Source organism: Pelobates fuscus, chromosome 7 (assembly GCF_036172605.1).
Source record: "Pelobates fuscus isolate aPelFus1 chromosome 7, aPelFus1.pri, whole genome shotgun sequence".
Lineage (NCBI taxonomy): Eukaryota > Metazoa > Chordata > Amphibia > Anura > Pelobatidae > Pelobates > Pelobates fuscus.
In genome coordinates, this window is record NC_086323.1 from 37,158,852 (window position 1) to 37,186,020 (window position 27,169).

At 41.5% G+C, this 27,169-nt stretch overlaps 1 protein-coding gene across 4 annotated transcripts; it reads left to right on the forward strand.

The window, feature by feature from the left end:
* The first annotated feature begins 1,646 nt into the window (after positions 1–1,646).
* LHX8 (LIM homeobox 8) lies at positions 1,647–21,047 on the forward strand. 4 transcript variants are annotated; one of them, XM_063427930.1, is made up of 9 exons: positions 1,648–1,873; positions 4,091–4,168; positions 7,783–7,950; positions 14,669–14,790; positions 14,908–15,128; positions 15,236–15,339; positions 15,851–15,946; positions 16,813–16,996; positions 20,446–21,047. In XM_063427930.1, exons 1-9 carry the CDS (start codon positions 1,799–1,801, stop codon positions 20,520–20,522), a joined length of 1,125 nt encoding a protein of 374 aa, XP_063284000.1. In that variant the 5' UTR covers positions 1,648–1,798; the 3' UTR covers positions 20,523–21,047. The 4 variants fall into 4 exon arrangements, with proteins under 4 accessions (XP_063284001.1, XP_063284000.1, XP_063284003.1 ...); XM_063427933.1 differs by lacking the exon at positions 1,648–1,873 and adding an exon at positions 3,950–3,981; XM_063427932.1 differs by lacking the exon at positions 1,648–1,873 and adding an exon at positions 3,961–4,002.
* Positions 21,048–27,169: the final 6,122 nt, after the last annotated feature.

A 27,169-nucleotide genomic window follows, 5' to 3' on the forward strand; every position in this document is an offset into this window, starting at 1 on the left:
GATAGTGCAGCATATTGCACAGCAGTTTCATTACTATATAAAATGTATAAACTGGGTTTAAAATAAATTAGCATTTACTCAATGTTTATCATTAAAAAAACCCAAAAAAAAACATATAATAAAAAAACAAATGAGTTTTTTCTGCATAATGGGAATTTGAATGTATGTTACCCCAGAGATGAAATGCTATATAATATATGTCTATTTATCTCATGCCTATGATTAAGGGCAGATGTGACCTCCTGTGAATGGGCTGATGTACCCCCAAACCTTCTCCTCACCTGTTGCAGAAGCTGTGTCAGAAGGGAGCCAGGCAGTGCCCATGGGCTGTGTGATCCCAGACTGCTCCCAGACAGACAGGGCTAGAGCACTTACTCCAATTATTTGGCTTTCTCAGTGTCAGGCTGGGGGCTTGATGCTAATTAGCAACATACTGCTTCTTTTTGGAGCGTGATTTCCATGCTAGTCATCACACAGGACTGTGGGCCTCACATGTTCCCCTTTTATCCTAATGAGTTAGCTTTATAATAAGGATTTGCAGATTTGGCAAAGGGATAGCTGTTGGGTTAGAGAATGGGGAGCTCTGTGGCCAAACGCAGGCAGGAACTAGGTGCCCAAGTGTTGCCAGTCTCAGCCTGTGGCCCTTGGAGGAGGCCCTGGCCCTCCAAGTTACATTGCTGTAGGGGGAGATGTGTAACACGACTTGGAGGGGGGGGGGTGTTATGGACATATTAAGGTTCATTCTGAGTCTCTCCCCCATGGTAATTCTCAGGGGTATTTTGGCTGGATTGATTACCCCCTTGTATGGCAGGGAGGGAGGAGTGTCAGCAGGAGGTGGGGCCACAGGGCAAGCTAAACCCTCTGTGTGCAGAGCTCCCACCCACCCCAAAACAAAACTTTTATTCCTACTGCAGCCTGCCAGCTTTCATACTGACTGTCAGCGTGTGAGGGTCCTCTGTCAGGGGCTGCTCGGGATAGGGGGGGCTACAGGCTGGCTGCCCGGGATAGGGGGCCTGCAGGCTGACTTCTGGTGTCAGAGGGCTAACAGGGTCTGATCAGGCTGTGAAGGTCAGACTGTTGACTCCTAGAGTGTGTAAATTGACAGGGTGCCAGTAACCAGGGGGTCTGGGGGCTGTCAGGGATTGAGGGTTCTAAGGCACTTGTGATTGGTTCTGGGGGTGAGGGTTCTAGGGCAACAGTGTTTGGGTCTGGGTGCTGCCAGGGGTGAGGGTTCTAGGGCAGCAGTGTTTGGGTCCGGGGGCTGCCAGGGGTGAGGATTCTAGGGCAGCAGTGTTTGGGTCTGGGGGCTGCCAGGGGGTGAGGGTTTTAGGGCAGCAGTGTTTGGGTCGGGGGGCTGCCAGTGGTGAGGATCCTAGGGCAGCAGTGTTTGGGTCGGGGGGCTGCCAGTGGTGAGGATCCTAGGGCAGCAGTGTTTGGGTCTGGGGGCTGCCAAGGGTGAGGATTCTAGGGTAGCAGTGTTTGGGTCTGGGGGCTGCCAGGGGTGAGGATTCTAGGGCAGTAGTGTTTGGGTCTGGGGGCTGCCAGGGGCTGAGGGGTTTAGGGTAGCAGTGTTTGGGTCTGGGGGCTGCCAGGGGGTGGTGAGGGTTTTAGGGCAGTAGTGTTTGGGTCTGGGGGCTGCCAGGGGGTGAGGATTTTAGGGCAGTAGTGTTTGGGTCTGGGGGCTTCCAGGGGGTGAAGGTTGTAGGTGCATAGTGTTTGGATCTGGGGCCCTGGATTTACCTGGACTCCGGAGCTGGGGCCCTTGTGGAGTTATTGTGTGAGCTGGTCTGGCCGGGCCATGTATTGGAAGAGCGAGCAGATGTTTTTATGTAAACTAGAAGATAAGGATATCCCTGCAGTATCATCTGATAAGGTAAGGGCATGCAATAACTCACTCAATATATAATATGTGTGATATATAAAGGGGATCGCTCTGTTCGGAGAACACACGAGTTTTACGCAGATTCTCGAAGAATGGGTTAATTAGAAATGAAATAACCGCTGTGTGGATTAGTAGGTATTTTGGTCTCGCAGTGTAGTATATTGAATGTGTGTACTCTAGTAATATTCCATACATTGTAATACACACATGGTGAGTACGGATGGATTTCAGATTAGTGTTACTTTGTAATATATACTTTTTGTGTAAACTAACATTAATGCAGACTAATGGCACTTTTTTATTTATATATACACAAGGTGTGTACTGGGGTATTATTTAGTATCAATGATACAGTGTAATAAATACATGGTGTGTACTGGGGTATTTAGTATCAATGATACAGTGTAATATATACATGGTGTGTACTGGGGTATTATTTAGTATCAATGATACAGTGTAATATATACAAGGTGTGTACTGGGTATTATTTACGATTAGTGATACATTGTAATAACCCAGTACACACCATGTATATATTACAATGTATCACTAATCCTCAATAATACCCCAGTACACACTGTGTATATATTACAATGTATCACCAATCCTCAATAATACCCCAGTACACACTGTGTATAGCCTATATCCTATATTTAGTATTATTGATGCATTGTAATATATACATAGTGTGTATTGGGTATTATTTAGGATTAGTGATACAATGTAATATATACACAGTGTGTATTGGGTATTATTTAGGATTAGTGATACGGTGTGTACTGGGGAATTATTTGGGATTAGTGATAGTGTAATATTTACACGGTGTGTACTGTGGTAATATTTAGGATTAGTGATGCAGTGTAATATATACATGGTGTGTACTGGGGTATTATTTAGTATTAGTGATGCAGTGTAATGTATACATGGTGTGTACTGGGGTATTATTTAGTATTAGTGATACATTGTAATATATACACGGGGTGTACTGGGGTATTATTTATGATTAGTGATACAGTGTAATATATACACGGGGTGTACTGGGGTATTATTTATGATTAGTTATACATTGTAATATATACACGGTGTGTACTGGGGTATTATTTATGATTAGTGATACAGTGTAATATATATACACGGGGTGTACGCGGGTATAGGATTGGTGATGCATTGTAATATATACACGGTGTGTACAGTGATCTATAATGCAACAAAACTAAATCACAAGTATAATTCTATTACAATATAAATGTGTGATACAGAAAGCAAGTGTGGAGCATTATTTGGTCCAATATAGCGTGGGATAGAAATGTTATAGTGTGGGTATGGACTATATCATGCTTGCTGTAATATTGTGTATACGATATAAAATAACACTATAATAACATTAATATTCCACACAGCTCGAACTGTTCGATTACATATAATTTAGTGTCATTTTAATACTAAATGTGACAAGGGATGCAGTCTCTGAATAATTAATAGAACGTTATCAAAGTCTGATATTAATATATAATTATAATGTATATTTATTCCATTAAATGTGAATATATATATATATATATATATATATATATATATATATATATACCTAACGTTAAATAACATGAGAAATGTGATATCAGTTTGTAACATATCATTTTACTTGTCTATTGGTATTTGATTGATAATTTTTTTTTTTTTTTTTTTTTTAAATGTGCTGTGATATCAAATACCCTCATTTTACTTGTCTATTAAGACTTGGGGCTGTGACAGAAGTATTGAGAAATGTCATCAAAGGATATTTTAATGTTAAATAAAATCCCTGTGTTCTGTAATGGTTTCTGCTAGTAAATACTAATTTGTCATTTTTTTTAAAAGTTTCTTATTAATGTGCTTTTGTATCTGTTTCAATTACCCATGGCTGCACACATTCTGCTGGTTTGTGCCAATTAATAGTAATCAGAAGAGTTAAATCACCTGCCTCCCTAATTGCCCCTTGGTGGGAGGGGTCAGCCACGTGCAGCTCTAATTGCCCCCCTTGGGGGAGGAGCCTGTCACGTGCAGCTTTATTTGCCCCCCAGGTCAACACTAACTATCGCCGGCGGAAAGTCTGCCGATACGTGGGTAGTGATTGAGGAAGGGTGGGCAGCGCGATCGCTTAGTACATCGCGCGAAGCATTGGCGCGTTCCGGGTCTCACTGGTTTTAATACCCTCTCTTTACCCCGCAGTTTGTGGCCCTAATGTCCGAGGAGTGCGGGAGAGGAGCAGCCATGGGGCGCAGCCGGAAAAACGAGGAGACAGTCCTGGTATGTGGGGTGGGGGCGACATGACTGGATTGAGGTGATATTGTGGGGGTGGGGGTGGGGGCACATGACTGGATTATGGTGATATTGTGGGGGGGGGCACATGACTGGATTATGGTGATATTGTGTGTGGGGGGGGGCACATGACTGGATTATGGTGATATTGTGGGGGGGGGGACATGACTGGATTATGGTGATATTGTGGGGGGGGGGACATGACTGGATTATGGTGATATTGTGGGGGGGGGACATGACTGGATTATGGTGATATTGTGGGGGGGGGGGCACATGACTGGATTGAGGTGATATTGTGGGGGGGGGCACATAACTGGATTGAGGTGATATTGTGGGGGGGGGGAACATGACTGGATTGAGGTGATATTGTGGGGGGGGAACATGACTGGATTGAGGTGATATTGTGGGGGGGGGGAACATGACTGGATTGAGGTGATATTGTGGGGGGGGGGAACATGACTGGATTGAGGTGATATTGTGGGGGGGGAACATGACTGGATTGAGGTGATATTGTGGGGGGGGAACATGACTGGATTGAGGTGATATTGTGGGGGGGGGAACATGACTGGATTGAGGTGATATTGTGGGGGGGGAACATGACTGGATTGAGGTGATATTGTGGGGGGGGAACATGACTGGATTGAGGTGATATTGTGGGGGGGGAACATGACTGGATTGAGGTGATATTGTGGGGGGGGAACATGACTGGATTGAGGTGATATTGTGGGGGGGGAACATGACTGGATTGAGGTGATATTGTGGGGGGGGGGACATGACTGGATTGAGGTGATATTGGGGGGGGGAACATGACTGGATTGAGGTGATATTGGGGGGGGACATGACTGGATTGAGGTGATATTGTGGGGGGGGGACATGACTGGATTGAGGTGATATTGTGGGGGGGGACATGACTGGATTAAGGTGATATTGTGGGGGGGGACATGACTGGATTGAGGTGATATTGTGGGGGGGGACATGACTGGATTGAGGTGATATTGTGGGGGGGGACATGACTGGATTGAGGTGATATTGTGGGGGGGGGCACATGACTGGATTGAGGTGATATTGTGGGGGGGGGCACATGACTGGATTGAGGTGATATTGTGGGGGGGGGGAACATGACTGGATTGAGGTGATATTGTGGGGGGGGGGAACATGACTGGATTGGGGTGATATTGTGGGGGGGGAACATGACTGGATTGAGGTGATATTGTGGGGGGGGAACATGACTGGATTGAGGTGATATTGTGGGGGGGGAACATGACTGGATTGAGGTGATATTGTGGGGGGGGAACATGACTGGATTGAGGTGATATTGTGGGGGGGGAACATGACTGGATTGAGGTGATATTGTGGGGGGGGAACATGACTGGATTGAGGTGATATTGTGGGGGGGGACATGACTGGATTGAGGTGATATTGTGGGGGGGGAACATGACTGGATTGAGGTGATATTGTGGGGGGGGAACATGACTGGATTGAGGTGATATTGTGGGGGGGGAACATGACTGGATTGAGGTGATATTGTGGGGGGGGAACATGACTGGATTGAGGTGATATTGTGGGGGGGGAACATGACTGGATTGAGGTGATATTGTGGGGGGGGAACATGACTGGATTGAGGTGATATTGTGGGGGGGGGCACATGACTGGATTGAGGTGATATTGTGGGGGGGACATGACTGGGATTGAGGTGCGATTGTGGTGGTATGTAAGGAGGTCTAGGTGGCTGAATTTAAGTAGTATCTGGGTAGATGTGGTATGATGGGTGGTGGTTCCACGTGGCAGGATGTTATGGGGGTATTGGATGTGGTTTGTATATAAAAATGTTCTAGTGGGCAGTGACAGATGTAAGCTCTGAGGGGGAATTGTATATGTGAGGCCTGGAAGCTGGGTGCTGCCTGTGAGAGTCATAATCTCAAACTATAGCTAGCTGGCAAAAGGTAGGCCAAAATAACTGATTTGGAACAATTCTTTAAAGGAACTCAAACCCCTAGAGCAGCTTGCCTTGCTTTAGTGTTTTGTGTAAAGAGTGTGTCCTCTTATCAATTTATAAATTGTGCTAATTTTAATAGAAATGGACACTTTTATAAATTACCTTGTTTACACACCCTGGCTGTCAGACAGCCGGTCCTATTACTTCCTGGTTTGGTTAGCTCAGTGGAGCTAAACTGAAGAGTCAGCAATTGCCCAGAGTACCTGCTTTTCAAAGGACCTCTCATTGAGCTGCATTGGGAAGTCTGTGATTGAACAGCCACAGAAAGTCTGGGTGGGGTCAGAAGGGGAGGGATTGCAAAGGCAGCAGCCAAGAGAACTGCAGGTTTTGCAAGCATTTTTAGTTATACAACAAAAAAAATACAATTAAAGGGACGCTCCAATGCCAGAAGGACAAACCCGTTTTCCTGGCAATGCAGAATCCTGCAGTTCCCCCCTCTCGCCCACCCCCATCCCATGTTGCTGAAGGGGTTAAAACCCTTTCAGTGACTTACCTGAATCCAGCGCCGATGTCCCTCGGCGCTGGGTCAGGCTCTACCCACGCTCCGGCGGTGGAGACCTAAGGCGTATGCGCTGCAATGGCCGCGTGCACTAGACCTCCCCATAGGAAAGCATTATTAAGAACACGGCAGTCCCAGTAGTGGCTGTCTGATAAACAGCCACTAGAGGAGGATTTAAACCCTGCAAGGTAATTATTGCAGTTTATAAAACCTGCAATAATTACAGTTTCAGGGTTAAGGGTGATGGGAGTTGGCACCCAGACCACTCCAATGGGCAGAAGTGGTCTGGGTGCCTGGAGTGTCCCTTTACATGCATGCTTTCATTTTGGATATATCTACTAAATATTTATTTCCATTTGCTACAATCTAAAGCTTGGTAAATAACCCTGTATGGATAGGGAGTGGAGTATTTGCCAGTAAACACAAGTCACTGAATTTCCTTTTTTTTTTGTAATTACTCAGGGCAACAAGGTTTCTAGCTCAGATTGTTGTTTCTTTTCTTTTACCTGGTCCACTAAATTAGCATTTGCCACAATTTCCAATTGAAGGCCAAAATGGTGGAACTGGAAGTATTGGAAGCATTGCTGATTTGGAGAATTTTCCCATTTTGGCCTTGGATATGAAATTCCCTTTGAATTCCCACTTTAGTGAAAAAATAATATATATATATATATATACTCAAGTGTAAACCAGAAATGGCCAAGTGGTAGGCCCTCGACTTTTGGTAACTACATCTCTCATGATGCTTTGGCAGTTTACACAGTGAGTGAAAATTAGTACAATCACCATGGAAACCAGTTTAATTTGCAGGTGCATTCCTGTTACAATTCTGCAGAAGTTTTCAAATTTTTTTTTAATACATGCTTTATCAAAGCATTTTCTGATCTAAGTGTTTATTGTAACCATGCAAATCATCATTGTTGTTTAGCAGAGAGAAATATTTATCATTTGTACTGAGAAGTTAGTGGCAGAAATCAAAACTAAAAAATGTAACTGATAAAAATATTGTGGTACCAATCGTGTGAACAGTTTAGTTGGTTGAACAGACATTCCGTGGAAATCCCACACAGTCCTTCCTTATTCTCATGCTGTTATGCTTTCCATTAGCTCCAAGGAAGTCCAGGAGCAGCTCTGGATGAAGATTCATGTTCATCGTCCCCTCTGTCCCCTGTGTCATCGTCTTCACCTCGTTCCATGACATCAGCTGGTCTTACCCAGGGCAAGAGTATCTGCAGCAGCTGCGGCTTGGAGATAGTCGATAAATACTTGCTAAAGGTAAGATGCTTTTACCAGATCGGTACTGGAGGTCAGATTTTATTTTTTTCCCCCACTGCTGATACAATGACTGTCTGGGGTTATTCATTAGATTTAAAGTAAATTTTAGAATGTTAGCCAAATTTACTTGAAAAAAATTGTTTGAGTATTTTGGCCTAAAACATGCAATTCTCTTATAATTTACTTTGTATCCCCAGCAACTCATATCAGTGTCGGTCACCCCAAACGTACCTTTCTTGTATTGTTTCCTCTACGCTTCCTTTTTTAGAATCTGTTCTGCTTTTCTTCATAGTTGGTAAAAGTTTCAAAGGAAAATATAACTTATAGAAGCAAAGAGGAGCATACGGTACTCTATTAAAAAAAAAAAAAAAAATTAAAAAATTTCACACAAGATATTTATCAGAAGACGGTAATAAAAGTAAATCTAGCCATATGCCTAGTAAGCGTAATATATGCCTAATATATCCAAAAACATGAGAGAAAAAAATAAATAAATTGCATATCAAAATGAACTGGGGAAAAAAAAAATATAAGACACACTAAAAAGTCTCCCTGGTCTTCGTAATTTGGTTTTTAGTGGGGTGGTTTTAGGTATATTATGTCATGTGACTGACACATGCACACGATTCAACATCAGATGTTCTTAGATACATACGGTTTTCTATTAATATATCATATTGCATGGATTTTTATTTTTGTTTTGCTTGGATGCTATGTGTATTTGACTCTAACGAATGTGTGTGTGGGGGGGTTATCATTGTCATTTGGAACGCATATGCGTTCCAAGCCTTTTCTTGGTGCCATTTGTAGGACGTCCTTCCATTGGAACGCAATTGCGTTCCACGCCTCGACTGGATTTCTTTCTTATTTTTTAAAAATTTTACACTTTAGATGTATGATTTTGAGCATCTGGATCATATCATCACAGGTTTTCCCTTCCCTTGCATGTATTTTTGTTTTGATGACTTATTGATGCCACAATTTCTTGTCCCTTTTGTTATAGGGGAATGTGGACTTTTTTGTATCTTGTTGGAATACATGTGCATTCCAAATCTCGACTGAGTGCAGAATATTTGACTTTATATTTGGATTCTTATATTGCAGATATCACATCCAAAGTTTATTCATTGCACATTCTTTCTGGTATTGATGGTTTATTCATTTATTCTTCCTTTCCCCTCTTCTTTTCTTTTTTTTATTTTTCTTTCATTTATCTTTTATGCATGTTTTAAGATGCTCTCATTTGCAGTCATGTGACCATTGGTGAGCGCTTTTCTTGGTAATCCCCAATAAGGTATAAAAGGGTTTATGGTTCATGTGTCTACTTCCTTGAGAGAGGCTCATAGAGGAAAAAAAACTGTGACTTTTTTAAAATGTTTTAATTTTTTTGGTGTCCGTCCTTTTTTTTTATTCTTTATTCCCAGTTCATATTGCTATACAGCTTATTTTCTTTTTCCTTTCCTCTCATGCTTTTTGATATATTGGGGTGTGAAGGGTGTTATACTAGGGATCTATTGCGTATGGCTGGATTTATTTATATTGCTGTCTGACATATATCTTTTTTTTTTACTCTGTTTATTTTTGTATTTATTGTGTATTTTTTTTTTATATATTTCCTCAGGTTTGTAATGAAGATATATAGATATAGATATAGTGCTCCTCTGTTTCTATTAAGAGAAATATATTAACTCCATAGTGAACGGAATTGTGATGAGGGAGCACCTTTCTCTGGTTTAGGTCTTTATTATTTAGGTGTATTTGGATTGATGGTTTATGCACTGTGTACCCTCCATACTAATCATTCCCATTGAATCTTTGTATTTAAACATGTAGATGTCACTGCATAAGGATTATTATTTATTTATTTTTTGCTAAACTGTTAATTTACAATCAAATCACAATTTTCTGGACCAAAATTTCAGAATTAGGTAAAAAGTTGAGAGAATTTTTCTTGCCATTCTTATTTTGTATTCATGCTGTAGTTAGCCATGTGCTATTTCTTTGTGTTGGGTTGTCAGTTGGCTTGTATCTACTTAATGATGGTTTTCTGATGCTCTACAGACTGTGGACCTGCTTTCTGTTGTACAGTTACTGGGATTCTAGACTGAGGTTAAAATACAGACTGTGACAATCAGTGCGCCCAGCATTTGTCAGCTGATATAGACTGTACACTTGTGGACTGGGATCTCAAAATCTGTATCTTGTCTGTCTTCATTCTCTGTAATAATTTTTCAATTTATCCAGTGCTGACAATCTGTTATATATTTTATAAAAATATTACATTCTCTAGAATTTAGTTATGCACAAAACTATGAATTATCAGGAATTTAATTTTAGCCCCAAGTAAACAAAATTAAATCCTAGCTCCATTTTCAGCTATTTTGCCTTCAGTCTTAATATTCCAGCAATTCACATATTACTGAATAAACTTGACATTAAACTGGGAATTTGTTTTTAATTCCCTTTGCTTTTTGCTTTTAAATTACATTTTTGTCCTTGATAAAATGCATTTTCCATAAAACAATGTTCGATGATTGTGTGTTCTCGCTCTATAATTTAACCTTCATTACTTTCTAGCTTTGGCAGAATTTCAAAGGTTTTTGGTATTATGAAGGGGTTAACATGGCCCATCTTACCCTGAGATGGTGAGATCACAGAAGCCTGGTAGTGATTCTGATGGTTCAGTGAAAGTCTTTTTTTTTTTTTTATTTTTTTTATTTATTTATTTATTTATAATTTTTTTAGTTTTTTTTGTTCGGATGCATGCACTAGTGACTAGTCTGTCTTAAATTAAACATCAGGTTCCATTCCGATAGCATTTGGGATGAAGTGGGTTAAAAACCAATTTGCAGACGTCTGTCTTAAATAGTCAAGCTAAGACTAGCTGTTTTGGCAGGAAAAAAAAATAATTTTTTCCAAGTTTGCGACTCTTGGCCTGCATTTTGTAATGCAGATTTATATTTTGTTGTTTAATGTACCACATTACATTTTGCTCTGCTTCAAATTTTCATTAGGTAATTTGCTTAATCAGTCTTGGTACAGAATTGCTGACTTAATTTAGCCAGATTTACTGATAAACCTATCCAGCTATCAAAAAGAATCTTGTATGCAAATAACATTGAAATCAGAACAACAATTGATAAAAGCCTATCTTGATAAGAATAAAGAAAGTAAAATTTAAATTCCATTTTCTTATATCTTTGTTTTGTTACTAGAGGTGAGGATTTATAGATTTGCATCTGCATACATTTTTTTTATTTTTTTGTTATTTTTTTTTTTTAAAGCTAGTGTTGCTTTGTTAGTGATGGGACACCAGTTTATGCTTGTATCAAATTTTACCAAAGGTTTTTATGGTGTGATTATCTTTCTTCTTGGTTTTTATTTAAAAAAACAATATGGGTTTGAGTCGAGTTAGTGGTTTAGCGTTGATTTGCTACGTTCTCGAATCTGTCCTCGTTATGCGAGCATACATGATATAAATTGCAACCATTTTGTATTTTTTATTTTTAGTGTTTATTCCACCCCCCACTGCACATCTGCCATTACGGCACGTGTTTGGTTAATTATCTGGTATTAGCACTTTGTGCTCTTTTTGAGAAAAAGTTCACAAATTCCAACACACATATAAATAAACATGCGTTTTAGCTAGAGGCTAGCAACAGGGATGGAACTGACATTGTAGAATGCGTATTTTTCTAATATTCCCATATAAAGTAAGCTGAGCCTGGGATCTGGAAGTCGGTCGCACCAGTAATTTTTAGAGCATTTAAATGCCACGTGCAGCAAGATAACTGCAGTAACAGGATCTTTAATTGGGGAAAACAATTAAATGTTAATGCTAAATGTTGGCACCATTGTGCTGCTATAGAGCATGCACTATTTCCAGTGATTTTCACTTTCTGCTTTTCTTTGCTTTTAAAACATATTCCACTCTTTACAAGCTTTTTTTTGGCAGCAATTGACATTTGCACACAGTAATTGAAATTTGACAGGCCATTGGGGTAAATATATGGCTCCTGAAAAGGCTCTTTACAAAAAAAAAATGTGCAGCTTATGCAAAATATCCAATTCTTCTCCAATCCACACACTTTTTAGGACCGGATATATTTTTAATGTGTAGATATGGTGTTAGTGTCTGGGAAACCAATAAAAGGTATGTTATGGATGGTTAAATGGGGGAAAAAAACACAATTTGTACCTGTGTTGGAATCCAGATAAATCAGGAACCGTAAGGTAACTGAACTCAGGGAATTATTCATAAAACTGTGAATGAAAGCTGCATTTTAAAAACACTCTGCAGTAGACTTGAGAATGTAGCGTAGCTTGAGCACTTTTTTTTTTTTTTTGGCTATCCCCTGGTTTATTTTGCAAATCCTGTTCTCAATTTGCTCAGTGCAGATGGACACAAGCACCCATAACTGCCCAAGTTTTATTCTGTTTTAAAAGTGAGTTTACCACCTACCTAATGTACCCAAGTCTACAAATGTCGTTTTTTTTTTTTTTTTTTTTTGTAAATTTAAAAAAAAAATTTTTTTTTAGATGAGGGTTGATCAGAATTTCAGTTTATCAAGAATTTATATTGTCCATTACCTATGCAGGTTTTGTTTTGTTTTGTGTTTTTTTTTTTTTGTTTTTTTTTGGTGGCATATGTTAACCTTTCAGTAAGTAGCAACGTATAGATACTGGTTTGTAGATGGAGGCCCAAAATTTTTAGAGCTATTTTTCAATACTAACTACAAGACTTGTGGTTACTACTGTACACATTCAAAGTTTCTATTACCATTTGTAGGATTTTGCATCTGAAAACATATTCCAAAACTGACCTCCAATAATCAGACAACCAGAAGGAATTTTTAGTTTTATTTATATTATCTCAAGAGAACATTATTGTACCACGTGTTGGAAATTGTATTGAGCATGTTTTGCAAGTTCTGTTGATGGCTGAAATGTATGCTTTAGATCCCGTTACATGTAGTGGTAATTGTGTTTACAATCTGTGTCCCTGACTGTGTAAAAACTAAGCATATCATGAATTTTAGACTGGTTTATAGAAATGGGACAGATTTTAATAACGCTGGATACATTCAAAGATTTACAGGATTATTGTGACCACTAACCTGTCCAGAATCACTTACCCTAGTTGAATTTAAACCTTGGTTTCTCTTTACAGATTGTCTGTGTCTAACTTTCTCCCTATGTTTTTATGACTTTAAGTATTTTTTGTGGATAGATGACTTTTTTTTGTTGTTGTTGGTATATGAAAGTATGTTGTGAGGTTGAATCAGTTTTCCCTAATCCCAATGATTTGGCTTGCCATATTCTTGTTTGCTATGTAAATTCTAATTAAACTCACTGAGTTTAGAGTATGTGGCATTAGCTTGAAGAACGTTAAGAAAATATTACTGTAAATATATTGGGTGCCCCTTCACATAGGATTTCTGTTATCCCTAATTTCAAATGTTTACGGGGAACGTTTTTTGAATAATATAGAATCCAGGCCAGGTCATTGTTTGAAGCAGGAGCTTGGAGAGCTAATGTTACATTACAACATAGTATTTCCGGTTAATGTGGGGGGATGTCTCCTCAATTGCCAATGTTAACCTTCTATGATTCTCTTTAAATGTGCAAATTGATAAATATTAACCAAACTTTGTAAAGGACTTTGAGATGTGCATAAAAACAATATTAAAATAGAAAAACGGCAAGATAAAAATTACCCTAGAAATGTAATCATTTCAGTTATTACAAAATTTGTGGAGGGCGTTAAATATGCTGAACACTTCAATCAAATACTTTTTTTTAAAAAAAAAGTAATTTGTATTTGCTTGACTTTTTTATTCCTTTTTTTTTTTTTTGTTTTTTTTGTTTGTGGTTTCAGACTACCATATTTGCATGACCTGTTTTTAAAAGCAACAATGTACATCACTGGTTCCCAAACCAGACCTCACGGCCCACCAACAATCCTGGATTTATGTAGTTTTATTTATTTATTATTATTCCAATGGAGGTACTGACAAAATCTGGACTGTTGGTGGGTTGTAAGGACTGGTTTGGCAACCACTTCTGTTTATCCTTTTAAAAGGCCATGAAGTCTCAATGAAGTGCTCTTGGTGCAGTGGTCCTGTCCTTTTAACTTTAACTCTACAACATTAAAAATTGCTGTTATGTTTTCTTAGAAGCTTAAGCGTTTGCATTGCAGGGTTAAATTCACCTAGTGGCTGTCCTCCTTATGGCCTCTAGAGGCGCTTCCGCTGCTCTCATGGAATATCTGTCACTTGACATGGAAGGTCATAGGATAGTATTGAATACAATATTTTCCTATGTGGAAGAAGGGGGTGGGGGGAGGCAGAGTTGCAATGTATTATATACAATTTTTTAGCAACCAAATCCTATCACCCAAAATCTTAACTGTGTACATGAAATATTGGTCAGAAACATTAAATGACGATGATAAAAACTGCATGCATAGAAAATTACAGTGGCAAACTACAGGTATAATTGGAAACAATTCAATAGTAACACATGATGATATAGTAGCAATGTAAGAATACATGAGGTGAAGTATCTTCCAAGCTTCAGTCAGTACCTGGAAGTCGTGGGAGTTTCTGCAGGATGTTAAATGTAGAGCATCACAATCACTGTTCCTATAAGTGAGTATGAGTGTGAGATGAGGCTTTGGAGTTAAAAGTATTACTTTTATTGGTCTTGTCTTTCGCAGGTGAATGACCTCTGTTGGCACGTCCGTTGTCTGTCCTGTAGTGTGTGCAGAACCTCCCTGGGAAGACATACCAGCTGTTACATCAAAGATAAAGACATATTCTGCAAACTTGATTATTTTAGGTACTATACATGTATGTATTCATCATAACTGTGTGTTTGCCTGTTTCCACATGGTGTTCTGTCTGCAGATTGTGACTGTGGAAAGCGTAATGTCTTTACTGTGCTTTGTGCCACTAGACGATATGGAACGCGCTGTTCCCGATGTGGACGGCACATCCATTCCACTGACTGGGTTCGGCGAGCTAAGGGGAATGTCTATCACTTGGCGTGTTTTGCCTGTTATTCTTGCAAGAGGCAGCTGTCCACGGGAGAAGAGTTTGCTTTGGTAGAAGAAAAAGTGGTTTGCCGAGTGCATTACGACTGCATGTTGGACAACTTAAAAAGAGCCGTGGAAAATGGTATGTTCTCGGAACAGCTCAGCCAAGATAAACATCGGTGATTAATTATTCAAAGCTGAACGATGTAGAAAAAAAATAACGGAATCCTTATTTCCCTCTCGTCTCAGGGAATCGAGTTAGTGTAGAAGGAGCCTTGTTAACCGAACAAGACATTAATCAGCCTAAGCCTGCTAAGCGAGCAAGGACCAGCTTCACGGCAGACCAGCTCCAGGTGCGTTTTTCTTTAGGTCTTCGTGCAGAGCTCAAATGTTCCTTGGTTTGTGTTCATAAACTGGAGAGAGATTACAATCTTGTAATTGTCTGAATATCCAGATTATTTTGTTTGCCATGCCATTTATGAGTTAATTTTTGTTTTATTCTACACAAACACACAACTGCAGATTGTAACAGACATTGAATACTGTTCATAAATACTATATTTTATTTCTCAAAATTGTATTTGGTGTCTTAAATGTATTATTCAGATTTTGTGGGACAGGTGCAAAATAGTAATAACTTGGAAAGAAACCATATCATCTTTTTCCTTTAGCTATTTCTGACCAATGCATTTAGAAGGATAAGAGTTGTGGAAGGCAATTGTTCGTGAAAGAATAGATAAACAGGAGTGGATTTGGATTTTTTTTTTTTTTTTTTATATATTTATTTTTAACCTGGCACCTTCATGTGCAAATATGCTACACCGAATCAGACATCTGGTTTTACTGTGATTATTGCCATTACAGGTCATGCAAGCACAATTTGCCCAAGACAACAACCCAGATGCACAGACCCTACAGAAATTGTCTGAAAGGACAGGCCTAAGCAGGCGTGTAATACAGGTAAATGATTGATGTGAAAGTCTATGTACAAAGACTTGCTGATGTCCAAAGAGTAAACGTATTTTAGTGCATTTGTCAGGTCAAGATCTTTGATATAGATTTCATATACAGCGCTACGGAATCTGATGGCGCTATATAAATAATAAAATAATAATTTGCCTAATTCTTGTGCATCCAAGTGGAACATTTTAGCATCTGAGAAAGAGTCCATAAGGCAGTTGCGCAGTGATCTCGGTGTCCAGCAAATGTAGCTGGCACAGCTTTCGTTTGAGCCTAGCAAGCCATTTGAATGGTCCTGCTCTTAATAGCAGCAGTATTTGAAATGTATGTATGTTGCTGTGGAAACGGTGTATTAAAGGTTTTCTCACAGTAATAGCAGCTGCTATAATGTTGTTTTACTGTTTAGGACACAGTCTTGGTTTTGGGACAGTGGCTTCTCCGAGCTATAAGCCCATTTTTTTTAAGAGCATTTTGGTTGAAGGAGATTTATCCCCTACTCACTGTGAACACTGGAGATACTATGGACTACTGTCCATTTTAAGTCATGTCTTACTTGGCTAAAAGTTATTTTGGTTACAGTCCACAGAATCCTGAGTGCAGGTACTTCCTAAATACAACCTCTACTTTGAATAGTGCAATCATGGTGAAACTGATGCATCACATCCTGAACAAATAATTTTACCAAGACATTAATAAACAACTTCTTTTCGTTTTGTAATTTTTTTATTTTTATTTTCCTTTATCTTTAGTTTGTAGATGGTTACTAGATATTTGCAAGAGATCTAACAGTGGTTATGGTAACACTTACTGTGCTGTATCGTGTTGGCTGCGAGCGGTTGTTTGACATAACAGTTTTCCATTTTCAGGTTTGGTTTCAGAATTGTCGGGCACGCCACAAGAAACACGTCAGTCCTAATCATTCGTCTACTGCGCCAGTGACAGCCGTACAGTCCTCAAGGCTTTCACCACCGATGTTGGATGAAATGACCTATTCTGCATATGTACCTCAAGATGGACCGATGCTAACTGCTTTGCATAGTTACATGGATGGTATGTACTCTTTAATGCAAAATCAATCCGTTAATAAATTCACCCCATTCCACTCTGTCCGCAAAGTGTTTAATATTCAACGTGTGTAAAATAACATCCCAAAGAGCTAAATCTGGCATGTGATACATTCCTAACCTCAATCCACTAAATATATTATGGAAATTGAATTTCTAGGATAAATTGTATAATGGCCTGAGAGATTTACATTCCAATGCATGTTTCTTGCAGATTAATATTCTAAAGTGGTATTAATTTTCCATATTCTCATCTAATTGTTTCAACCTGTTTTTGGCCCTGATGAACTGTCCAGCCAGGGAACCCTTGGAAAAAATAGCATACATTTTTAATATAGGAATCTCATTTCTGTTAACAAAAAAATAATTTGAATGATATGGGCGAACGGCAGAATACACAGATTTGTGCATTAACTGACTGTCCCAGACCTCAGTGTTCTTTATTTCCCCACACATTTGTGTAATCTTTATACATTTTAAATCCATTGTCAAGACATATACTGGAAAATGGTGAAGAGGAAACCATCTTATATGTGTGTTTGATTATTAAGAGGATGCTTTGTAATAATGTTGTATAGAAGAGTAATCTACAGGTATGTGTGGATTTTTTGTTTTAATCTATTAGTCCAAGGGACTAAAGTGGTAGCCCAATCTACTTGCATTACATGATGTGCATTGTGTGGCGTGCCGTGTGCTCCAACTGTATGTGGTTGTGATACACTGACCCATAAACACACAAACTTCACATTCTAACATGTATCATTGCTTTAGGGCTCCATATTACATAAGCTGTATGTATAAAAGTAGGGTTTAAAGGGACAATACATTGTTAAGAATGCAAATCTGTTTATCTAGCGCTCCAGTGCTACTGTCCCTAGTTAAATACAGGAGTCCCCCCAAGTTTCCAAAAAATGAACAAAATAATTTACTCAACTTTGAAATTAAGGATTGCAAAAGTGCTTATTTCTTTCTTTTTTTTTTTTTTTGCTAATGTAATTTGCTCATAGGTTTTTTCCATTTGAGATACCAGACTCAAATCACTCGAGTAAGTAAACGGTTTAGATAACCAATAATGAGTGGATAAAACAGGCGCTCACAAATATTTAACAATCTAAAAAAGCAGTGGAATAAAAATTAGGTGTATATCCCTTTAAAGTGCAAAATATTTTGTGCAAAGCAGAACACTTTCTTGCAAGAATAACAGTGTAACTAGTCTATCAATTTAAAGTGCAATGCAATAGTAAATAGCAATCTGTGTGTGCTTATTGTGACAAAATTGCAGCAGCCAACAATGAATATAAGCAAATATCCCCCATACATAAAACAATCCAAAATGTGGGTGCTCAAAACAAACATATACAAACTTGATGATACTTATATAAAACGTTCTTTAATAGTTGCTTGCGTTGAACCTTTAATACAAATATAATAACATCTAGTGCAGAGCGTCGACATTTACAGTTAAAACTTACGGTATCAAACTCACTGCATTTGAGTGGATTGTGTGCCACACTCGCTTTAAGAGCCCTGGAGATTTCAAGCTCCTTGAGTTCAGCGGATACACCAGGTATAAATCGGACCACAGAGAGAGACTGTTGGTAGCTGTTATTTCTCAAGTAGAGTTAAAAACACTTAAAACAAATCAAATCTTAAAATCCTTCGAAGGCTTTCTGTAACTTTTAGTTGCTTAGCATTTCTTTCCCTCTCTGTCTTGCCTCACCATACACGCATATTGTGCATCTCTCTCTGCCCCCAGAGCTTTGTCAAATGCCCTATTAAAATCTGCTTCACTTGTTAATGAAACTTGAACAGGTACACTGTAACCTACAGCTTGAATTGTGATGAGTGCTGAACTATTTTCAAAACCCCTGATTAACCTAGGATAGTTTCCAGTGAAAACCATGGAAGGACAGGAATTGGCAAATGGATCTTTTAACAACTCCAGATTAAACAGTTTGCCTAACTCCGTTGTAGTAGGTTTAGCAGTCATTTTCACATGATGTATTTAAACAATGGCCTTGTGCCTAGAATGTGCAGCCTTGAAGTCAATGTATATGCGCATGTTGCATGCTCAGGTGACATTCATTTCTACAGGGTAGAGCTGTCAGACCTGCGCACTCCAGATGTTGCTGAACTATAACTCCCATGATTCCCTTGATATCTCTTTCATTGAAAGAATCATGGGAGTTGTAATTCAGCAATATTTGAGTGGCTGCAGACTGATCTGTAAGACCCTTTGTAGCTTAGGATCTGTTTTTGTATTCTTGTATATACTTTTTGGTGTCTCTTTAAGCAGTCACTGGTTACTGAAAGTCTTCAAGAGGCTCTGCTCCTTGCAGGCCATGCTCTGGCATGGGATGTTGATGGATTTTAGGCCATCCTCTGGCATTGAATGCTGATGGATTTTAGACCATGCTCTGGCATGGGATGCTGATGGGTTTTAGACCATGCTCTGGCATGGGATGCTGATGGAGTTTAGACCATGTTCTGGCATGGGATGCTGATGGAGTTTAGACCATGTTCTGGCATGGGATGCTGATGGAGTTTAGACCATGCTCTGGCATGGGATGCTGATGGAGTTTAGACCATGTTCTGGCATGGGATGCTGATGGAGTTTAGACCATGTTCTGGCATGGGATGCTGATGGGTTTTAGACTGTGCTCTGGCATGGGATGCTGCTGGATTTTAGACTGTGCTCTGGCATGGGATGCTACTGGATTTTAGACCATGCTTTGGCATGGGATGCTGATGGAGTTTAGACCATGCTCTGGCATGGGATGTTGATGGGTATTGCACCATCTGGCACAGCATGTTAACAGGAAATAGACTGTGCACTGGCATGGAATGTTGATGGTCATTTTTCTACTTGGCATTAGCAGGACTCTAATCTTAACAAAGAGCACATTTTAAGCTGGCATAGGATTTTAACGGATCCGATCTTTACTGCCAGTGGATTATAAATGGCTCTTAATGTGAGGAGGATAAATTTGGGACTCTAGTTTAAGCAATATAAAAAAAAATAACTTAACCGTAATAGTCCTAGAAGCTGCCAGATGCAGAGGTTCCTCCCAGTCTCTTGCCTTCCTTTAAGGACTGATCAGGTCTTGAATGTATTAAGCATTTTTGTTCCTGCCTACCATATTTATTTGTTAATCTGGTTATGCCGGAGGAAATAAAGATAGCTGAGAACATCTGCATTGAGCACTTTCTCATGGCTTCCCCTATGGCTCTCCACTTGCTATTGTTTTAAAGCTAGAATGTAAATAGTTCATGGAAGGGTTGTAGTTACATGTGAATATAGAATGGACTCCATCATTGGTGAGACATGGGACCATTGTGTGTAGGGTTAGACTGATCCACCTGCTCCTTCCTAAGTTTGTTTTGACTTGCAGCTATGTAGACTTTTGCTTACACTAATTCTGCTCTCTCTTTCAGCTCATTCTCCATCTGCGCTTGGTCTCCAGTCTCTCCTGCCTCACTCCATGACACAGCTACCGATCAGTCACGCGTAGACCTTTTTCTTGGATCCCCACATTTCTCCCCCCTCAACAAGAATGTAAATGTTTGGGTATAACATTGAAACATTTATTGTGTATACAATCTGAATAAGAGCACAAGTTATTTTGTATGGCTCCACTTGGTGCTGAAAGACCCAAAGTTCCGCTAACCGTCTGCAGTGAAGGAATTTCAATGCACAGTCGAATTCCATGTTTTTTAGGGTGTGTAAGTATTAAAGGGTTGTTCGTCAAGTACCACTAAATTCTTCCACTTCTGCATCCTTTAAATTTTTTTATTTTTTTTGTACTGTCTGGAAATAGTCCAAATTAGTTGTTTGTTTTAATTTATTTGTCATCATAAGAGCACTTAGCCAAAAAAAGGACTGACAGGTGTGCAACAAATGTTTACAATTTTTTTGTGAAATTGTAGTTTTTGTCATTTAGTTTGTATCTGTAAATTATTACAAAAGTGCATATGTATGCGTTACTTTAAACTTCTCAATTTGCATCTGTGAACTGGCAAATTCAGTTTATTTTTTTTTGTCTCCTTGAAATAAACAGAATAAAAGCTTGGAGTACATATTGCTAAAGGTCTTTTTTTTTTTCCTACTTTTCAAATCAAAAGAAAGCTTAATTTTTTTTATTGTGCAGCTTGGCTTTATCTCCATTTCATGAACTTCATAATACTTGTCCACTGATGTCTAACATTGGAACTGTCTGAGATTTGTAGACTCTATTTCTTAAATATATGACTTGAGAATCAGGGGAGACATCATTTAGACATCTTCAGTGCAGTTGAACATCACTGGTCCAATGAAAGTGGGCAATTTGATCAGTTCCTGGAGCATGCTGTTACCAATAGAAAAGGTTCAATGTCTTAAATTGTCTGATCCTGTCGCTTTCCTCCCTCTGTTTGGCTTTATATGGTCATTCAAAACATGGTGCTGCTAAGACAAATGATAACTTTAAGGCTGGCTGGTTTAAATAGTTGCTGGGGTAAATGTTTCTCTATTGGGGACAGTCTGACTCTAGTTCTATGTGCACTAAGAAATTTTTATCAAAAAAATTAATTAAAATTGTGTTTCTTTTTCTAGCGCTGCTACACCCTTAGTGCTGCTCACCTCTAAGTCTCCTGCGATGGTGAAATCCAATGTTCCTCATAGCGGAGAATTGGGTACCTAATGTGCATGCGCAATGAGTGCCACACGTGCATTCAAACTTCCACATAGGAAAGAACTGCAGTCAATGCTTTACTATTGTACTATTGGTTTCATGACACGTGAACTTTACTCTGTGAGCGCAGCAGAATCACCTCTAGTGGCATTTAGTATGACAGCCACTAGATGTGGGCATAACCTGCAATGCAAACATTGCAGTTTCTAATAAAAAACAAATTTCAAAACTGCATTATTTTGCATTGCAGCGTTAAAAGGACGTGACCACTGCATTCAGTCCAATTCTTTAAAATGAAGTGGTTTGTGTGGCTACAGGTGTCCCTTTAATGCTTGCCAAAAAACTAATCTGGGTTTTAATTCTGCTTAACTGGTACTTGATGCCGTAAGAGCCTGGGTTAAGCCTGGTGGTAGGTCCTTGATCCTCTGAAAGAAATGCGTCTTGCTACATTTGTTGGTCCTTAAGCAAAACTATTGGGTGCATAATGGACCTTTAATTCAACAAAAGTGGACAGTTTATCAAGACAAAAAACTATCTAGTTGGCTTCAGAAAAGGGTACCAGCACTAAGCTTGACATGTTTTTCAGGATGTGTGATACTCAGACGCTGTAGGAAACTTTTATTTAAAAAAATATAACCGCGTTTTAGGAAGAATTGTTCCATCAGTTTGTTTTTTTCCAAGCAAAATATCATCACTTTACAGAATCTAGGTTCAAAATCATCAAACATTTTAAAATCAGGAAAAAAAATATTTTGCACAGCAGAAGCAGACCATAATGGACCATGGAGCTTTACCTGGGCACATCTAAAACAGGTTAAATAAAAGCCATTAAAAAAAATAATAATAATAAAAAATTGAAGGTAGGCTCCATGTATATTAATTTGCATTGCCTTATTTGTTAATTGCAGAGGATGAAATCCTTGCTATATTGCAAAAAATGTATTCCTGAAAACTGTTCCGCAACCCACTTACTCAGTGCACTTGTTGTATATAAGCTTTTCTGGTATCTGAACTGAATACACCACTGATGGTTAACTTCTTGGCCCTTCTTACCACTTTCATAATGCTTGGATGAGATATCACTGCTATGATGGAGTTTTATAGCATTGTCCTAACTAGATCTCAATGAAGTGACCAGTGTGCCATGTGCTTCTTGTTTTAACCCTGCAAGTGAAACATTGCTGTTCTACAGGAACGAATAACAAAAGGATGCACTCCAACTAATCTTCATATACAAAATCTTTATTACACTCAGAATACGGGCATGTACAAGAATCACACAATGTGAGTTACTAAAATGTGACACAAGGGCCAGTTGTATAAAAGTCTTATTTCACTTTTTAGTTAATATTTTGTGATTGTTGTACATTGTGCGTTTATTCTGTAAGCAATGGAGTTTGTATATGAAATGAAATTAGCTGGAGTGCATCTGTTCATAGAAACCTGGGATTTTGACATTTTGGAGAGTCTCTCTTTTTTGAGTAGCACCTAATTTTCCCCCTCCTATTCCCTTTGGTTATTGCATAATACGCTCTACCCAGGAACAACAATGTTTACTTTGCAGGATTTCAATTCCTCTGTGGCTGTTATACTAACAGCCACTAGAGGTGCTTCTATAAAAATAGTTAAATGAAATGCTATTTCAATCAGATGGTCTCAAAGGGACCCTTTAATTGGCACGGCACGGAGTGGTTAGTTGGGTCACTAATGACCCAACAAAGGAATAAAATGTATAGTTTAAAACCTTGTCATATTGATTTGAGGTGATGCTGGTTTTGGCAATACATCTAGGTTAGATTCACTTGAATTTAGTACAGTCTTTAAGACAGAGGCTTGTACAAATGGTGTGTTCTCACAACCTCTCCATGTTCCCATTTACACTTCTGCGTCAATATTTAGTTATATTGCTCACCATACGAAGATAAGTATGGAAATGTATCCACTTTATACATTTAACCTTTGTATATTCTCAAGGTAGATTTACAATTTTTAAAAGGTAATTAAGTTTTTTTTTTTTTTTAAATTTATTTATTTTTAAATATTTCTATCTTCCTGCACACCTTTTTAGGACTTTAGAACACACCACTGTCCTGCATGTGTCTTGGAGTTTAATTTGTTTAACCCCTTAAGGACCCATGACATGTGTGACATGTCATGATTCCCTTTTATTCCAGAAGTTTGGTCCTTAAGGGGTTAAGTTAAAATCTGCCATCATGCGACAAGTTTTCGTTATGGAGCCCCCCATTCATAAACATTGATGCATTACAAGGTAGTTTAAAAATGACTTGCATGCTGGGGTATATTGTGTGCAAGGCCTCAGCATGATATATGAAGCCCATGGAACAGTGAAACAGGGGAGTGGGCCTTGACAAGGCCAGGAAGTAGGCAGGTGGAAAGGTTTGGGATGTTCAGGGCGGGGCTAAGTAGGGGAGGAGTCAGGTAGTGTAAATAGGCGGCCATCTTAAGTGAGGAGCCAGTTAATCTGAATTGCACTGACCTGTCACTTGTGGCTGGTCGGCGGAGTTCTTTTTTCTTTTTCTCCCTCTGCAGGTAATGGCGTCCCTAGAGGAGATTTTGGACGGAGTTCGGGCGGCGGTTCGTGATCGAGGGCTGGCGTGGCTGCATGAACAGATCGGGGCTGCTGCCACCCACGCGGAGGGACCGGAGAGGAGGTCGGCGCGGAGGACCAGGCCGCCACAGAGGTTGAGCCCGGGAGAGGCCCCAGCGGCCCGGCGGCGGAGGAGCCCTTCAGCGGTCGGCGGTTCGGAGGCCGGACCGAGCACGGCGACGGCGGAGGGAATGCGGCAGGCGCCTTCGGGCGGACCCGCCGGGCAGGCGACTGTGGGCGCAAAACGGAGGCCACGAAGTCAGAAGGCGCCCCGCGTAATGGCGGCCGGCGGGACAGCGGAAAGAGGGACTGCGGCACCTCCAGTGGACCATGCGGCTGCGGATGGGTTCACCCACGCGGCCAGTGGGCAACGGACTGAGCGTCCCGGTGAGTCAACCTCCAGCGGTATCACTGAGGGGCAAGGTGGGAATACTAGTCGGGTTACTACAGCACCAGCGGTCCGCCAGGCAGTGCGGGGAGACCAGGCCAGCAAGGGATCCAAAGGGGCGGCCGGAGGGAGGGCCAGGACTGAGAGCAGTAGACTAGGAGTAGAGGATAGCGGAGCGGGTCGGGCGGCTCAGAGGGTCTCTGGAGCTAGGAAAGCGACAGGCGGCCTATCCTTAGGGGCTAGGGCAGAGTCAGACGGGGCGGCCGGTGGGGGGCCAGGCGCAGCGGCTGTGGGAGAGCCTGTGGTGTCAGCACGATACCGGGGAACTAGAGATGGCAGTATAGAGCGGGGGGGCCCATCCGGCTGCCCTCAGGTACGGCCTAGTGAAAAGGAAGCGGCCGCAAAGGGCCGGGGCGGCCAGCGGCGCAGCAGCAGCGCCAGGTGCAGCAGTGACAGGAGCTGGTCGGGAGGACGGGACAGCAGGGACAGGAGCCATTCACGGCTAGGCCGCAGTGAGTCCAGGTTCAGCGTCAGAGAGAGGAGAAGGAGGTCCAGGTCAGAGGAGGGGAGGCGGAGCAGAAGGCACAGTGGATCGAGATCTTCAGAGAGGAGCTTCAGGGAGCAGCGACGGGGAGAGCTCAGCAAGGGAGGTCGGAAAGAGCAGTGGAGAGGATCCAGGGCAGTCGGAGAAGAGCGTAGGGAGGAAGGGCGGGTAGGGAGCTACTCGGGCAGACTACCCAGGATGTCTTCTCCTTACAGGTCGCGGAGTAACTCACCAGCGGTTCCGAGGAGGGACCAGGCGGGCAGGAGTCGGCGTCTACTGGGAGCTCCAGTGTCAGAAATGGCGGATGGAGGGACAGCAACCCCGCGGCCTGCGGCGGCCAGGGGCATCAGCGGTGAGTCTACCTCTACACCACACCCGGGGACATTCATACATTGTTTGAAATCATTTATAGATTCGTGGTCAGAGGATAGGGAGCCACTTAGGTTCGATAGGGTTTGGTCAGCAGGTGAAGGCAGTGGGTCGGGGTTGGTGGGGGTATCCTCAGGAGTGACAGGTGGTACTAGGGAGGAAACGCGTCCCACTGATAAGCCTGACGGATCATCGGTGGGGGACGGGGTACTCGACGTGACGGGGGGGGACATTACGGAGGCAGCACGTCAGAATGTACATGTGTCCTTCGCGGGGCCGTTGGGTTGCCATTTGAAAGGGGAGGTGAAAGAGAAGATTGCGAAAGGGGAATTCGTGGAAATATTTTCCCTTCTTCCCCTGGAGGAATTCTTAGATTTAAAAGAGGAGGACAAAAAAGACGCCAAGAAGGAGGAGGAGGAGAAAAGGCGGAGGTATCGCAAGATACCGAAAACCTTCGGCAATTGGCTGCGAGCCTTTTGCATTTTGGCCAGTGTTATTGGGGAGAAGCGGCCGGAGTGCTGCTCCCAGTTGTTTTGTTACTTGGACGGAATCGGGGACGCATACCGCACCTATGGAGGGTTGGCATGGTGGAGGTATGACGAGCAGTTCCGCCAGCGACTGGCGGCCAACCCTTCCATGCGCTGGGACCAAATGGACCTGCCGCTTTGGATGCGGTTAATGATGGCGCAAAAGAGTGCGCCCTTTCCAGGGACTGCCGGCACCGCTCCCGGGGGGGCGGTGGCGGCAGGTCAAAAGAAAGGTGCCTGCTGGGCCTTCAACGAAGGACAGTGTAAGTGGGGATCCGCTTGTAGATTCCGGCACGAATGCTCAGGGTGCGGCGGGAACCACGGGGTCAACAGGTGCTTCAAGAAAGGTAAGTCGGCCACAGGGGGAGGAGCAGCGGGAGCGGCCGCTCCCACAGCTCCCGCTGGGGGTGTCACCAGTGAAGGTAGGCGCGATGTTGCCTTGGCTAAGGCAATACGCTGATCAGGCCGTGGCAGAATTCCTTCGGGCGGGATTTGCCGAGGGTTTCAAAATTCCCTTCAAAGCCACGGGGCCGGGGGCACCTTGTGAGAACCTCAGGTCGGTCAGGGAACACCCGGGGGTTGTGCGGGAGAAGTTGGCCAAGGAGGTGCAAGCTGGGAGGATGGCAGGGCCATTTCCGGCTCCGCCCTTGGCGAATTTGAGGTTGTCACCATTGGGGGTGGTTCCCAAGAAGGAAGAGGGAAAGTTTCGTCTGATTCATCATTTATCGCACCCGAAAGGGTCTTCGGTGAATGATGACATCGACGCCGACCTATGCTCGGTCTCCTACACGTCATTCGACAAAGCCGTCGAGCTGGTTAGGAGAGCGGGGCGTGGGGCGCTGATGGCCAAGGTGGACGTGGAGGCGGCTTTTCGGCTGCTGCCCATACACCCGGACTGTCACCACCTGTTGGGGTGTCACTTTGAGGGTGCAATCTTCGTGGACTTGTGTCTGCCTATGGGTTGTTCCATCTCTTGTGCTTACTTCGAGAGGTTTAGTACCTTCTTGGAATGGGTGGTGCGCACGGAATCGGCCGGGGGTGCTGTAGTGCACT

Excerpts from the sequence above, each read along its gene's own strand:
- LHX8 (XM_063427930.1), top strand. The coding sequence starts at position 1,799 with ATGTATTGGAAGAGCGAGCAGATGTTTTTATGTAAACTAGAAGATAAG. Across the intron at positions 4,169-7,782 it reads AAAACGAGGAGACAGTCCTG|CTCCAAGGAAGTCCAGGAGC; the intron begins GTATGTGGGGTG and ends GCTTTCCATTAG. Across the intron at positions 14,791-14,907 it reads TGCAAACTTGATTATTTTAG|ACGATATGGAACGCGCTGTT; the intron begins GTACTATACATG and ends TTGTGCCACTAG.